The sequence below is a fragment of the Zingiber officinale genome, chromosome 5B (genome assembly GCF_018446385.1).
Source record: "Zingiber officinale cultivar Zhangliang chromosome 5B, Zo_v1.1, whole genome shotgun sequence".
NCBI classification, from domain to species: domain Eukaryota; kingdom Viridiplantae; phylum Streptophyta; class Magnoliopsida; order Zingiberales; family Zingiberaceae; genus Zingiber; species Zingiber officinale.
In genome coordinates, this window is record NC_055995.1 from 13335541 (window position 1) to 13352599 (window position 17059).

At 36.8% G+C, this 17059-nt stretch overlaps 1 protein-coding gene and 1 long non-coding RNA gene across 2 annotated transcripts; one reads left to right on the forward strand and one right to left on the reverse strand.

Annotated features, from left to right (window-relative positions):
• Nucleotides 1–299: 299 nt before the first annotated feature.
• Nucleotides 300–2059, reverse strand: LOC121984137 (premnaspirodiene oxygenase-like). Its single transcript, XM_042536943.1, has 2 exons — nt 1149–2059; nt 300–1029 (listed from the first exon to the last, which is right to left on the reverse strand). Exons 1-2 carry the CDS (start codon nt 2037–2039, stop codon nt 400–402), a joined length of 1521 nt encoding a protein of 506 aa, XP_042392877.1. The 5' UTR covers nt 2040–2059; the 3' UTR covers nt 300–399.
• Nucleotides 2060–14179: 12120 nt separating this feature from the next.
• On the forward strand, nt 14180–14528 carry LOC121987255. The gene is made up of 2 exons (XR_006113456.1): nt 14180–14302; nt 14394–14528. It is a non-coding gene; the product is annotated as an uncharacterized LOC121987255 (long non-coding RNA).
• Nucleotides 14529–17059: the final 2531 nt, after the last annotated feature.

Here is a 17059-nt window from a genome sequence, read left to right on the forward strand (position 1 = left end):
AGTATTCTTTGAACAGATATGGGGGAAATCTCAACGCCTAATGCATTTAATGAAGTGTTTTTTCTTATCTCTTAGATTTTGTTAAAGATTGGCATAGCAACCTACTAGGTGGATTTAGCCTCCTTCGAAGGTGATGGTGTTTCATTATATTGTTCACACTGAAAACAAACTATTCTGGGCTAAATGGAAAAACTAAATGTTTTGAAGAAATATTTAAACATATTCACTTTATAAAAATTGCAAAACACATCATAAACACATGCTATGAATTACTCTAATCCATTATCGGAGACAGAGCTAGTGATATAAAAGGTAATGCTTCAATGTGTAACTCTTCTGTTTTAACTACTGCCCGTGAAAGGTATTGCTTCGATGCGTAACTCTTCTCTTTTAATTAATTTACTCGGAGACCCGCAAGGGGTAGCGAGGTGAAGGAACTAAGAGAAGATTAACCTTCCTTGAAGCGCTTGCTCCGAAAGATTCAGACATGTCAATGTCCTCTGCTCTCACTCCTTTCGGAAATGCCCAATCGAAGTGGAACAGAAGCTGAGACAATGCCAGCTCCAAAGTGGTCAATCCAAAGGTCATGCCTGCACACATCCTTCTACCGGCACCGAATGGCAAGAACTCAAAGTCATTGCCTTTGAATTCTTTGTCGACACCTTCTTCGAATCTCTCGGGCTTAAAGATATCGGCATCCTTCCAGTATCTTGGATCCCTTCCTAGTGCCCAGACATTGACGAGGACTCTTGTTCCAGCAGGAAGTGTGTAGCCGAGAACTTCAGTAGTCTCTTGAGCCACTCGTGGAAACAAGAGGGGGAATGGCGGATGCAACCTTAAAGTTTCTTTGACCACTTCATGGAGATAGTTAAATTGTGGAACATCAGTCTCCTCGATGTAACCTTTATCCTTCATAGCTTCTCTGACCTCTTTTTGAGCTCTCTGTAATGTGGAAGGGCGCAACATGAGCTCAGACATAGCCCATTCAATGGTGTTTGCGGTTGTCTCCGTTCCTCCAGCAAACATATCCTGCTCAAATCAACCAATGAAGAAATCATTAATTAATTAATTAATTAATTATAAATAAATTTGAATAATCTGTTGCTAGCTATATGAAATATATATAGGCACATATATGTATTACTCACAATCACAACAGCCTTGATGTTGTCAAATGAGATTGGCACTTCTAGATTGCCTTCGTCTTTGAGCCTGAGTAAAACATCAATAAGATCCTCCTCTTCACCTGCATCGCGGTTCATCTGATGCTCCTTGATTGTCGCATCCAGGATCACATCTAGTTTCTTGTGATATTTCTTTAACTGAGTGCTAAATCCAGTGAGGATATCAACAACCTGGAGAGACGGAAAGAGATCACCAACGCTAAATCCGCTAGCCAGTTTGATGACTTCCTTGATGGTCTCCATGAACTTCTTCTGTTGCTGGCACCTTCTCCCAAACGAAGCTTGGACCACGATGGAGTTGGTTAACTCGTTCAGCCTCTCCCCCAGGTTGACTGGCTTCCCGATGGCAGCAGCGTTGCTGACGTCGCTCATGAGACGACCGACCTGCTCTTTTCTCAAAGACACAAACGACTTGACACGCTTCGCGCCGAGCAGCTCCATGACGCAGATCTTGCGCAGCTGGCGCCAGTACTCGCCGTTGGAGAAGGCGATGTCGCTCTGGCCGTACGCAATGATCTTGGCGGCGGTGAACTCAGGGCGAAAGGCGAAGTTGGCGTCCTGCGCCTTGAGCACCTGCTGCGCGCCCTCCCGCGAGCTGAGTATGATTTGGTCGACTTGGCCGAGGCGGAGTTTCATGACATTCCCATGCTTGCGAGCCAGGTCGCGGAGTGCATGGTGGGGCAACTTGCCAATGAGAAGATGAATGCTGCCGATGAAGGGAAGCCTTGAGGGGGTGGGAAACTCCGGCCCTACGTGCTTAGGCTTGGAGCTGAAGACCCTCGTGACGATGATCAGAAGAACCAAGAAGATGGAGAGCAAGACGGGAAGGGAAGGGACCGGTAATTGTAACTCCATCTTGACCCTCGCAGCTTGTGTGTGCTAACTTGGACAGCCAAATGGCATGCAGCTATATAGCAGCTAAGTCAACGTTCCAAAATTGATGGCCGAGCCTTTGATCAACTCGTCAATACCCAAAGTATTGATCCGTTGAACAAGTCATCCCTGAAGCTATGTAACATTAATTAAATTTCATCATTAGTGGCTGAATCTGAGGGCAGGCTTAAAGTCAAAGTCCATTCTTTCGCTCATGTCAAAGTCAACCTCGCTGCCTTATTCGTACCGGCTTCTGCCGTTGCGACCGCGCGAGGCCGACGATAAACTTTAAACTTCACGTGTAAACAGAAATTGCTGATGAAGATAAATTTTCGATTTCATTATTTGATGACTTCATTATTTCTTACTATATTTTATGGAACAACATCAGTAAGGAGTTTCATTATTATCTATTTCATGTATTAACTTTTATAATTCTAAAATAATTATCATATTTCTGTTATTTCCTTTCCTTTTTTGAGGCATTCAATTTTTTTAAGCAACTCATTTAAAAGATTAACTATTCTCAATTTACATTGTTAAATTTAAATTTATAAATAATTAATATAGGAGGATTCAAAAATTATTATTATTATTATTTTAGTAATTTTTATTTTTATTTTTTGATTATTTTTTGTATTTTTAACTATTTCCATGAAGTTAACAGTCCACCAAGGATCGGGAAATGTCAATCCTTTCTTATCCAGTATACTTCTGATGTTGATTCAAATGTAGTTTTAGGGAGTTAGATGAATATAACCCGATCCTTGACAGACTTGGCCCAGGAGAAAGAGATTTTTCAGGGGCGACTATTAGAAGCTGAATCTTTTCTGGCCCCTGCCTTGTCATCACTATAAGCTCAGACCCAAATCGACTAGCTAAGCAAGCTACAAAGGCAACTCGAGGAAGCTCAGGAATTGTCGAGGGTTGAGGTAGAGAAAGCATAAAAATTAGAGGGCACCCTGAAGACAACTGAAGACAAGCTCTGGTCTGAAACGACCAAGAGAACTACGGTGGCAGTTTATTTGGATGAGCAAATTGTTGAAGCCTAGAGCCTCTCTGCCCAGCTAGAGGAGTTGAAGACCACTCATGCCTCTGACTTGAATGCCAAAGAAGCTGAGCTGGCGGTTAAAACCCTGCTGATGTCCGAGCAGTAGAAAAGCCTGGACATTCAAAGATCAGAGCTAGAGTCTTTGCAGGCGAAATTGGAGGCTACGTAGTCCAAACTAGCTGCCTCCAAATTAGAGTTGGTGGGGACTTCTGCTGAGTTGGTGGTCTCTCGGGTGGAACTGTTAGAGTATATACTAAAAGTCTAGCTTTTGGTATAAATATTTATCTAGAAATAAGAATCACATTGGTCAAATGTCTACATTTATGATAAATGTAGTTGCTCAATTAATTTATATTGTAGATAACATGGTGTGTGGTGTCACACACAGAAGGTCATATTATTGGTTCCTTATAAATTATAAACAGTAGCTCACGACCAAGATGGAAAGGAACAAACCATTGGAAGGTCGTAGTGTAATTAGGCATTAGTTTATCTTAACTATATAATTACACTAATACACTTAGAGTGTATTGAGTAGGACCATTTGAGGTCGTTCCTTTTATACTGACTTTATGAAGGAACAAAGACCTCAGTTATTATGGAAGTGTGTGCTCTTAATCCTAATATAATAACGAGCACATATATTTGATATTTATTTCTTTAACTTATCAATGGGTGAGATTTAGTTCGATGAATCAATAAACCCGATAAGTTGGGAAATGATATCACTTATAGTGTGTGTTGTTGATTATAGAAGGAAACTGTGTCCTAGAGATACTAGGTTGATAATGTCCCCAAGAGGAGCTCATAAGGATTGTCATGTTAAACCCTGCAGGTGGACTTAGTCCGACATGACAATAAGGTTGAGTGGTACTACTCTTGGACTAAGATATTAATTAAATGAGTTGTCAGTAACTCACTTAATTAGTGGACATTCGATATCTTAAACACAGGGAGACTAACACACTCATAATAAGAAGGAGCCCAAAAATGTAATTTGGGATTGGTGCGGTAGTTCAATAATAGTTCTCTAGTGGACTGAATTATTATTGATAAAATTAAGTTGTGTGTTTGGGGCGAACACGGGATGCTTAATTTTATCGGGAGACCAAAACCAATTCCTCCTCTCGGTCCCTATCGTAGCCTCTTATTTATAGATTACTATACCCACCTATACCCACAATCTATACCCACCCAAAGGGGGCCGGCCAAGCTAGCTTGGGAACCAAGCTAGGGCCGGCCTAGGTATAAATTGGGGTGGCCGGCCCTAGCTTGAACCCAAGCTAGTGGGGGCCGGCCAAATTAAATTAAAAAAAGAATTTTAATTTTAATTTTTATTATGTGGAAGAAATAATTTATTAAAGAGAATTAAAATTAAAATATCTCTTTTGTAAAAGATCTATAAAAGATTAAAGAAAGAGATTAGATCTCTTTCCTTATTTGTAGATTGGTGAGATGTTTTATTTTCTCTTTAAAATTATCCACATGTTGATAAAATTAAAATTATGGAAATTTCTTTTTATCAACCATGAAGAGATTTTTAAAGAGAAATTTTAATTTTAAAATTTCCGGAAACAAATTAGGAAGTTTTAATTGTTGATTAAAACTTGTCTAATTTATCTCTTTTAATGTGGGCGGCCATTAGAGATTAATTGGGGAAATTTTATTTTATTTTTCTCAATTAAATCATGTCAAGGGAATTAAGGAAATTTTATTGTAATTAAATTTCCTAATTTGCCTAGGCCAAGGAATATAAAAGAAGGGGTGAGGGTGCCTTCACAAAATACAACCTCTATTATTCTCCTTCTCCTATTCCTTGGTGTGGCCGGCCAACATCCTCTCACTCTCTTCCTCTTTGTGGTGGCCGAAACTTCCCTCTTGCTTGGAGTTCTTGTGTTGGCCGGATACTACTTGGAGAAGAAGAAGAAGGAGGAGAGAAAGCTTGCATCCCTTGGAGCTTGGTTGGTGTTTTTCTTCTTCCTTGGTGAAGCTCTTTTGTTTTGGCCGAACCTAGCTAGGAGGAGAAGAAGGTGATTGGTGGTTTCTCATCTTGGAAGATCGTTGCCCACACAACGTCCGAGGTTAGAAGAGGAATACGGTAGAAGATCAAGAGGTCTTTCTAGAAGGTATAACTAGTAATTTTTCCTTTCCGCATCATACTAGTTATTTATGGAAATAATACCAAATACAAGAGGCTTACGATTCTAGAATTTCGAATATGTTTTTCGATGTTGTGTTCTTTTATTTTTTCTTTTCCTTGTGATTTGATTGTTCCTTTCGGTTAACCTAAAGTTATTTTAGGAAATTAAATATTAGCTTTCTATAAAAGGTTTTGTCTATTCGGTGGTGGTTGCTCCCATATCCAAGAAGGTCATGTGCCTCTCCACGTCAGTACTGGGAACCAATTATGGAAATTAATATTTAATGAAATTAATAACTTAAGGTGACTTGGGTCGAACGTGTTAAGTTCCGTAGGAGATCCAAGTCAAAACCTAAAAGAACAAATAGATTAAGTTTTGGATCAAACATGTTAAGTTCCGCAGGCGATCCAAAATTTAATTTAAAAGAACACATGGTAGCTAGGAAAAGGTTCAGATCTTTGTACAAAATTTTTGTACAGTGGAACCTCTAGGTTTTCCGAGTAGCAACCAACAATTGGTATCAGAGCTAGGGTTTTGCCTCTGTGTATTTGGTATTAGGTTAATTATGCACATGTCATACATAATTTAGGCAGGTTAATAGTAGGATGTGCTAACTTTGTGGATGCAGGATCCAACTATTATGGCTTTTAATTATTATGTGTGTGATTGGACCCTTGGACATGTCAAGGGCATTTATATGTGTGTGCATAATTGTATTAAAATATAGCAGGAGTTGTATTTAGTTTTATTAGGATTTTATTTTTGATCTAGATATATGTACATTCCTTTTATGGAATATAGGATCAAAAATGTAAAATTCTATTTATGTCGCGGATCGAATCTTGCAAAGCGTGGAATCTTCTAAGGACTAGAGGCGCAGCGGAACTAGGAGCAAGATAGAGGCGACAGCTAGACCCGGTGGCGGTGGCCAAATATGGCAGTAGCTTGGGATGACAACACACGGAGGACAACTAGAGATAAAAGTCATAATAGTTGAAAATTAGATTTTCTATTTATTGCTTTTATATTGTGCTGTGTGTGCATGTTAGTTTACAAGTTTAGTAGGCTAGCATAGTTAAAATTCCTCATTAATAAATAACTAAGTGGGAGAGGGATTTTTAAGTAAATCCCATGGTCTCCATTACTGGTTTGTAAGTGATGCAAACAAGCTTGTGCGTTGGCTCTGAGTGCCTTCCTCCATAACGGATGAGCTAGTTTACAGATCACTAGAACAGACTTCCATTTTTGGATGACTATAGGAAGTTAATTAACAGCGTGTGATCTTCCCCAACGGAAGGGGCATAATCTTATTAATGGACTTAGTGTCAAGTAATGGTATACACTTAGACACATCTAATAGTATCCTCCCCATTGGAGTCACTGCTATTATTTGTGTGACCAAATGAAACCAACTATTAATTTGTCATAAAACTAGGTTGACAAGATAATAAAATTAAAGGGTTAAAACCCCTCTTACAAATGATTGATTTTGTATACGTCCACACTAACGTGGCATACAAAATTAATGGTGTTTGAGATAATTTTATTTGTCATAAAATTACGTTGACAAGATAGTTAATGGGTAAAACCCTCCTCTTACAAATGTTGATTTTGTATACGTCCACACTAACGTGGCATGCAAAATTCACAGTGATTTGAGGTGTTGGTAAATTTAAATAGTATTGTTAGAGGAATCAATATTATTTTAAATTTAGAGTCTTGACCAAATATTTGATTAAAGATAGACCAACTATTAATTTTATTCGTCATAAAGTAAGGTTGACGAGATAATAAAATTAAATGATAAAATTTCCTCTTTGAATTTGTATACGTCCACACTAACGTGGCATACAAAATTCATGGAGATTTTTAAGGAGTTGGTCTTAACCAAATATTTTTGTGATTCTTAGGATGATGGTCAATCCCTAGCTGATATACTTTAGGATAGACTTAGTGGTCCCAATTATAATTGATTGGAAATAGGATTTGGACATTAAGGTAGACTGTCATCTTAAAACTAAGAACAATATAGATGTATTTTATTCATTAGTTGAAACATGTTTAGTGGTGTTATCTACCAGAACCTGGAGTGTAGATACAGATGTCATTAATCATGTCCGTAATTCATTGCAGGGTTCCAGGAAACCCGACAACTAAATGAAAATAAAAATACCGTCCACATGGGCACTGCTGTAAAAGTGGCAGCTGTTGCAGTGGGAGATGTTTATCCTTTGATAAGAATAAAACATGGATTTTGAGTAATTGTCTTTACGTACCAAGTTTAGAAAAAAACTAGATTTCAGTTTCTAAACTATTCAAAGAACTTGATATTCTACCTCTTTTAATAACAAAGTTGTTATTAAGAAAAAGAGGGAAGTTATCTGTTCTGGTACGTTGGTTGGCAATTTATAAATCCATAACTCCCACGATGCAACAAATGGAAATTAGTAACACATCTTCTAACTTTAAGAGAAAGCAACCTTCGGAAATGAACCAATTATATCTTTGGCATCTAAAGCTAGGTTATATTAACTTAAGTAGGATTCACTGGTAGCTGATGAACTTTTGGGTTCATTAGTAGTGGAAATCTTTCCAACCTGCGAATCTTACTTGGAAGGAAAAATAACCAAGAAGCTTTTAAGTCTAAGGGGTATGGAGCCAAAGATATGTTGGAATTGGTTCATTCTGATTTGTGTAGACCTTTGACTATCCAGGAAGAGGTTGTTTCGAATATTTCATCTCTTTTATAGATGACTATTCGAGATAAGGATGCATTTACTTGACGTGCCACAAGTCTAAGTTTTTTTTGATTAGTTCAAAGAGTACTAGGCTGATGTGGAGTAATGTCAAAGTAAAAGTATCAAGACACTACGGTAAAATCGTAGTTACGAGTACCTCTTAGGAGAGTTTAGGAGTCACTTATCAGAAGTCGGGATTTAATCCTAACTAACTGCACCTGGTACATCCCAACAGAATGGTGTAGTAGAAATAAGGTATAAGGCTCTTATGGAATAATTAGGTCGATGATGAGTTATTATCAAATTTGTTTTAAGGATATACACTAGAAACAGAAGTGAACATAATACCTTCTAAAGTCAGAACTCTCTACTCCCATAGAATTGCAGAATGGGCGTAAGCCTAGTCTGAAGTATATTCGGATTTGGGTGGTCTAGCACATGAGAGACACTGATAAGTTGGGCAGGAGTTCACTTGTTTGTGAGTTATCCTAGAGAAACGAAAGTAGGTTTATAGTCTTAAAAATCAGAAGGTCATTATTAGCATCAATGACCGATTTTTAGAAAAGGACTATGTAATAAACCACGTGCCCATAAGTAAATTTGTTCTTAAGGAAATAATAAAGGACATGTCTAATCTAGTACCAACTGTACAAGATGAAATATCACAAGAAACTGCAACATGTATCATAAATGATACACAATTACAGATAGTGCCTCATCGTAGTGGGAGGGTTGTCAAGCAACCTAAGAGATTCATGTTTTGGGAGAGTCTTTGGACTTGATCCCAAATGAACATGAGCCTGATCCCGGACATATGATGAAGCACTCCAAGATAAAGATGTAGCATCTTGGCAAAGAGTAATGAATAACAGAATTAGAATATATGTATTCTAATAAAATCTGGAAACTTGTAGAACCACCAGATGGTGTAAAAGCCATTGGGTGTTAAATAGGTCTACAATAGAAAAGGAAGGACAGACGGGAAAGTGTATACTTTTAAAGCAAGACTTGTTGAAAAAAGGGAAACCTTTTATCGGTAGTCATGCTAAAATCTATCCAATTTCTTTTTAGCAAGTGGATGTCAAGACAGCCTTCCTTAATGGAAGTCTTGAAGAAAGCATTCATATAAAGCAACCAGAAGGGTTCATTACAAAGGGCAAAAAGCATCTTGTGTGCAAGCTCAATCAGTCTATGGACCGAGGCAAAGCTTTAAGGTCTTGGAACATCCGGTTTATCAAAGTAATCCAGACTTGTGGATTTATTTAGTAACCGGATAAGTCTTGTGTATACAAAAAGTGTGATGGAAATGTGGTGGTATTTCTTGTACTATACGTAGATAACATTTTTGGTAGTTGGAAACAATATCAAAATGTTGTCAGAAGTAAGGGTATGGTTGTCCAAAGCAATTTGATATGAAGGACTTGGGAGAATGTATATTCTTGAGATCAAAGTAATAAGGGATCGCAAGAAAAGAATATTTTACTTATCCCAAGCTTCATATATCGGAAAAAAAAAACTTTGTTCGTTTTAAGCATGCAAAACTCCAAGAAAGGTTTCTTACCTTTTTAGCATGGAGTAACTTTATCTAAAGAAATGTCTTCGTAGACATCAAAGAAGATAGAGGAAATGAAGGCAGTTCTTTATGCTTCGGCTGTCGGAAGCCGAATGTATGCTATACACAAGATCAGAAATCTGTTTTGCCAAGGGCATAGTTAGCAGATATCAAAGTAACCCTAGACAAGGACATTGGACTGCAGTAAAGTATATATTAAAGTACCTTAGAGGCGCTAGAGATTATATGCTAGCTTACAAGGAAGTTAATTTAGTCCCTGTGGGTTACACGGATTTTGACTTCCAATCGGATAGGGACAATAATAAGTCGACCTCGGGGTTTTGTGTTTACTTTAGGAGGAAAAGTCATAACTATGGAAGAGTGATAAGCATAGGTGTTTTTCTGGACTCCACCATAGAAGCTGAGTATATGGCAAGCCTCTGAGGTAGCCATAAAAGCTGAATGACTTAATTACCTCAAGATAGACTTAGATATGATTTCTAGTTTGTCCAAAGATTATTACAATTTATTGTAATAATAATGGTGCAGTAACAAACTCGAAGAAACCATGAGTCTATAAGACAAGTAAACACAATAGAGCGCAAGTACTACCCAATACGAGAAATTATATAACGAAGAGAAGTTGTTGCTGCCTAGATTGCATCAGATGATAACCTAAGGTCCTTAAGGCAAGAGCTTTTTGAAAGGCATGGGAATCAGATGTATGGCAGCAGATATGGCAGCTTAGTCTTTTAGTATAAGTGGGAGATTGTTAGAGTGTATACTAAAAGCCTAGCTTTTGGTATAAATATTTATCTAGAAATAAGATTCACATTGGTCAAATGTCTACATTTATGATAAATGTAGTTGCTCAATTAATTTATATTGTAGATAACATGGTGTGTGGTGTCACACACAGAAGGTCATGTTATTGGTTCCTTATAAATTATAAACAGTAGCTCACGACCAAGATGGAAAGGAACAAACCATTGGAAGGTCGTAGTATAATTAGGTATTAGTTTATCTTAATTATATAATTACACTAGTACACTTAAAGTGTATTGAGTAGTACCATTTGAGGTCGTTCCTTTTATACTGACTTTATGAAGGAACAAATACCTCAGTTATTATGGAAGTGTGTGCTCTTAATCCTAATATAATAACGAGCACATATATTTGATATTTATTTCTTTAATTTATCAATGGGTGAGATTTAGTTCGATGAATCAATAAACCCGATAAGTTGGGAAATGATATCACTTATAGTGTGTGTTGTTGATTATAGAAGGAAACTGTACCCTAGAGATACTAGGTTGATAATGTCCCCAAGAGGAGCTCATAAGGATTGTCATGTTAAACCCTGCAGGTGGACTTAGTCCGACATGACGATAAGGTTGAGTGGTACTACTCTTGGACTAAGACATTAATTAAATGAGTTGTCAGTAACTCACTTAATTAGTGGACATTCTATATCTTAAACACAGGGAGACTAACACACTCATAATAAGAAGGAGCCCAAAAATATAATTTGGGATTGGTGCGGTAGTTCAATAATAGTTCTCTAGTGGAATAAATTATTATTGATAAAATTAAGTTGTGTGTTTGGGGCGAACACGGGATGCTTAATTTTATCGGGAGACCAAAACCAATTCCTCCTCTCGGTCCCTATCGTAGCCTCGTATTTATAGAGTACTATACCCACCTATACCCACCCAAAGGGGCCCGACCAAGCTAGCTTGGGAACCAAGCTAGGGTCGGCCTAGGTATAAATTGGGGTGGCCGGCCCTAGCTTGAACCCAAGCTAGTGGGGGCCGACCAAATTAAATTAAAAAAAGAATTTTAATTTTTATTATGTGGAAGAAATAATTTATTAAAGAGAATTAAAATTAAAATATCTCTCTTGTAAAAGATCTATAAAAGATTAAAGAAAGAGATTAGATCTCTTTCCTTATTTGTAGATTGGTGAGATATTTTATTTTCTCTTTAAAATTATCCACATGTTGATAAAATTAAAATTATGGAAATTTCTTTTTATCAACCATGAAGATATTTTTAAAGAGAAATTTTAATTTTAAAATTTTCGGAAACAAATTAGGAAGTTTTAATTGTTGATTAAAACTTGTCTAATTTATCTCTTTTAATGTGGCCGACCATTAGAGATTAATTGGGGAAATTTTATTTTATTTTTATCAATTAAATCATGTCAAGGGAATTAAGGAAATTTTATTGTAATTAAATTTCCTAATTTGCCTAGGCCAAGGAATATAAAAGAAGGGGTGAGGGTGCCTTCACAAAATACAACCTCTATTATTCTCCTTCTCCTATTCCTTGGTGTGGCCGTCCAACATCCTCTCACTCTCTTCCTCTTTGTGGTGGCCGAAACTTCCCTCTTGCTTGGAGTTCTTGTGTTGGCCGGATACTACTTGGAGAAGAAGAAGAAGAAGGAGAGAAAGCTTGCATCCCTTAGAGCTTGGTTGGTGTTTTTCTTCTTCCTTGGTGAAGCTCTTTTGTTTTGGCCGAACCTAGCTAAGAGGAGAAGAAGGTGATTGGTGGTTTCTCATCTTGGAAGATCGTTGCCCACACAACGTCCGAGGTTAGAAGAGGAATACGGTAGAAGATCAAGAGGTCTTTCTAGAAGGTATAACTAGTAATTTTTCCTTTCCGCATCATACTAGTTATTTATGGAAATAATACCAAATACAAGAGGCTTACGATTCTAGAATTTCGAATATGTTTTTTGATGTTGTGTTCTTTTGTTTTTTCTTTTCCTTGTGATTTGATTGTTCCTTTCGGTTAACCTAAAGTTATTTTAGGAAATTAAATATTAGCTTTCTATAAAAGGTTTTGTCTAGTCGGTGGTGGTTGCTCCCATATCCAAGAAGGTCATGTGCCTCGCCACGTCAGTACTGGGAACCAATTATGGAAATTAATATTTAATGAAATTAATAACTTAAGGTGACTTGGGTCGAACGTGTTAAGTTCCGCAGGAGATCCAAGTCAAAAACCTAAAAGAACAAATAGATTAAGTTTTGGATCAAACGTGTTAAGTTCCGCAGGCGATCCAAAATTTAATTTAAAAGAACACATGGTAGCTAGGAAAAGATTCAGATCTTTGTACAAAATTTTTGTACAGTGAAACCTCTAGGTTTTTCGAGTAGCAACCAACAACAACAGCATCCAATGCTGTTGAAAGCAGCTAGGGAACTTACTGTCCTGGGATGGATCCTCCACCACCACCACCGGAATATATGACTTGCCTTGGTGACTTGTACAGTGTTGCATGGATGGAAGACAGGTTTGAGTTTATACCTAAACAAGTCATATCTGTTGTCAAGTTCAAAAGGTCTAAACATTTTATTGCATTTTATTTATTTTTTTTCATGTTAATGGGCTGACATTAGATTGTTTGGTTCCGCTAAGGAATTTTTTTTTAAAATGTATTTCCTTCTTTAGTGATTTTGTTTCTTTTGAGATGAAACAACAAAGAGGCACTGAAGTACAACAAATTGGATTAGAGCATCAAATCCAAGTTCAATTGTTGAATTTTCTGATTAGTAACTTAGTTTTAATTACAAAATGTTAGTGCATTACAGAATAGCTACACTTTTAAGTCTTGCTAATGACATAGCTTTATTTGTTTAAAATTTCCCCAAGAAAATTTTGCATGATCTTGTATCTCAAAATTGCACGTCTAGTGCAATGTAAGCTCATCAGTACTTATACATAAATATATACACACTAGCAGTAGGAATAGTCATATGCTTACTTAAACTTGTTCAAGGGTGTTGTTTCAGATAGTTATATGCAATTTTGAAAGCTGGAAATGGTAAAGATGCAATTTTGAAAGCTAGAAATGGTAAAGATTCAGTATGCAGTTGGTCTCAATTAGTTCGGATATGGTTTGTTGGTCGAGTTTTTACTTAAATTCAACTATTATTTTATTAAAGCTTCTTTTATGGTTCTTTAGCATCAAGAGGTTCACCTTGTATTGAAACTTTTGTTGCATATATTTCTTGATTCATAAATTTTTAGTGTATATTTCTAATACTCTTGAGTAAATTCCATTAATGCCTCCTTATTGCAAGATACTAGTTACAGTGAATCTAACTTGTTATAATTTTTCCATTTTGTCATAACCAGATTGAAAGTTGCTGATACTTTACCTCCCTTAGGAATCATCATTAGCAGAGTTACCTTTGTGGGTCATGATCCATACATATTTCTTAGAAGAATTGCACGATATTTCATCCAATATCATCATAGGGAAGCAAAATATCAAATTTTGCAGATAATTTACTTCTGTGATCCCGCAATGAGTTGTATTTGTATCATATGTTTATTTGCAGATTTGTACTTGTAGGTACGAATATAGATGGGCGGATGGTGTGCAAATAAAGAAACCTATTGAAGTCTCAGCGCCAAAGTATGTTGAGTACCTGATGGAGTGGATTGAAGTTCAGCTCGACGATGAATCTATTTTCCCTCAAAAGCTCGGTAGAGCCTGTCGATCCAAGTGTTCAATTAATCATTCTTCTAATACAACAACAACTAAGGGAGCTTAAATTGCTGATCTTCATTATCTGATGTTTTTTTTTGTAGGAACATCTTTTCCTGCAAACTTCAAAGACGTCATAAAGACAATATTCAAGCGGTTGTTCCGTGTTTACGCACACATTTATCACTCTCATTTCCAAAAGATTGTGAGCCTCAAGGAAGAAGCACATCTCAACACCTGCTTCAAGCATTTCATTCTTTTCACTTATGTAAGTGCCTACCTCCGCTTAAAATTTCATTGCTTTCGTCAACCTTTCATACCCATTTGAGAATCGACATGTTCGTGTTATTGTGACGCAGGAGTTTGGGTTGATCGACAAGAAGGAAATCACCCCGCTGCAGGAGCTGATTGAGTCCATCGTTCTATAAGTTTGTTACTAATCTAAAGCACTTAAATGATCTTTCAGGTAATCAATCTTATTTCACTGCTAAGTTTCTCTCGAGTGGCTTGTATGTTGATGATGCATTGTTTATTACACATAATTAATGAGTAAATATTAATATGATTTTGTGTGACCCACCTCCACCACCTGTTCCATGTGGCTCTGAATCAAGAAATTTTGCTGCCACACCTCCCGCCCTCTGCCAGCGTGGTGAGGGCTCGAGAGAGAGAGAGGGAGGCAGAAAGCGGTAGAATTGTATCATTAGAGTAAAATTTGAATCCTATGAGGACGCTTGGGGCCGGCAGTGGAGAAGGCACTTGGAGTGAGGTTACATTATTGCATCTTTACCATTTCCAGCTTTCAAAATTACATCTTTACTAATATATTATTTATGTGTTTTTACAGTTTACAAATCTCAACTACTCTAGAGTTGAAATTGATGAAGTGCGGTTCGATTGGGCGGAATGCATGCTAGATTACATTTGAAGTGCGGTTCTGCCTTGATGTGTTGTTAAAAGAATGTTCTATCTTGATTTTGATATCTATTAGCTAGCTTTTGATGTAAAAAGAATGTTTGGGTATTTTATGGATACTGTTGTAAGAAGATTATTTATATAATTTGTGAATATTTGTGTATTTTATGGATATTATTGAATGAGGAATATTTGTATAATTTGTAAATATTTGTGTATTTTTTTTTGTTATTGTCGGTTTTAAAATCAAATTTGTGCTGTTAAAAAATATACATATTACATCGGTTTTCCACCGCTGCAAAACCGGTGTTATTAACTAATATTACATTGGTCATTTACCGCTGCCAAAACTGGTGTTATTAACATACAATATTACATCGGTTTTACACCGTTGATGAAACGATGTCATTAAGTGATACTACACCGGTTAATAACCGATTCGAAGATCAGTGTCGTTAAGTGATACTACACCGATTTTAACCCGATGTCTAAAATGGCAGACTTTTAACATCGGCTTCATAGACATCGGTCGAAAATGAAATAGACACCGGTGGAAAACCGATGTCTATGAAGGTTTTTGTTGTAGTGTTAATATACAAGGACAATATTAATGCGTTGAGACTAGCATGTAGGTCAACGGATGACTTAATCTCACAAGTCACGGATATGAGATATCAGGTTGGCACATGGGTATATATTAGAGAATATATACTGAATGGTCCGTCATGAGAATATTTCATGGATCGTTATATGAGTGTCATAAACATTCTCATGTGACTATTGGTATGAATAGTCCTTGGACCTGAAGTCACTACGTTCCCTACATAAGAAGTTGTGTACTTTTGTATCGACAAACGTCACCTGTAACAAGGTGGACAATAAAGTCGATCGCTGGGTATGCAATGAATTATGCGGAGGGATGTGAGTGATGTAGATGAGATCTATCCCTTCCATATGACGGAAGCGATATCTGTGAGCCCCTTGATTAGTAGGACACAAGAAAAGCATGGTCATGCTAAAATGAGTCAATTTGAGATATTGAGCTTATTTGATTGAATGTGTCTACTTAGAGATCAAGAAACACAAAAGTTGATAAAAGGATGACACGGTCTATGCCTCATTGATCAATCTAGATATCAAGGATAGAGGGACCAAGTCATACAAGATAATAGCCACGGACAGGTTAGGTCGGATCTTGACCTTCTCGTCACTTGAATAGCAATGATGCCTTGCTAGATGTCACTCATTGCTTATGTATCTAAATGTTGATTTAGATACATTGCCAACGTTATGAAAGCCTATTGAGTCATACACAAAGAACAAGTAGATTTGGAGATATATTCATATGATGAATAATTGGATTAAGTCTAATCCGAATTAGACTTATTGAGTTAGACTCAATTGAATCTAATTATTTGATTAAGTCCAATTCAAACTAGACTAGAGAAAGTTAATCCAAATTAATGAAATAGTGATTCATTGAATTTGAATTGTATGAGGATTAATTGAGTAAGACTCAAGTGGATTAGACTTGAGTTAGACTCAAGTGGATTAGACTTGAGTTAGACTCAAGTGAGACTTAATGGAGGTATTCATTGAATTTTGAATTCAATGAATCATTTTCATTCAATTCAATTTTCGAAATTGATTTAAAAATGAGGAGTTTTGAAAATGAGGAGTTTTCAAATGTGGTCCTTAATGGAGAGTGAATGAGCATTAAGGCTCATTAATGGAATTAATGATCATTAAGTGTTTTCATTGGATGAAAATACTTAAGCCATTTTTCTTCTCATTTTTTAAAATTATTCATTATCTCCTCCCTCTCTTCTCCTCTTGGCCGAATTCTCTCTCTAAGGTTGCTAGCACAACCTTAGGTGGTAGGCATCTCCACTTAGTGAGTTTGTGAGACAAACGAACCCTTATTCGTGTGGATACCATAGAAGCACGAGCGTGTGTTCATGCTAAGATCCGAGCTGTCGGGAGTCCGTGAGCACACAACAAAGGTATACTTCATCATGTTTAGGATAGTATAAAGTTTTGTTTCCCTTCGCATGGATCTTCTAGGGGAATAGGTTTTTGCACTGCGCGTTTGCGTGTTTAGCAACTTGTT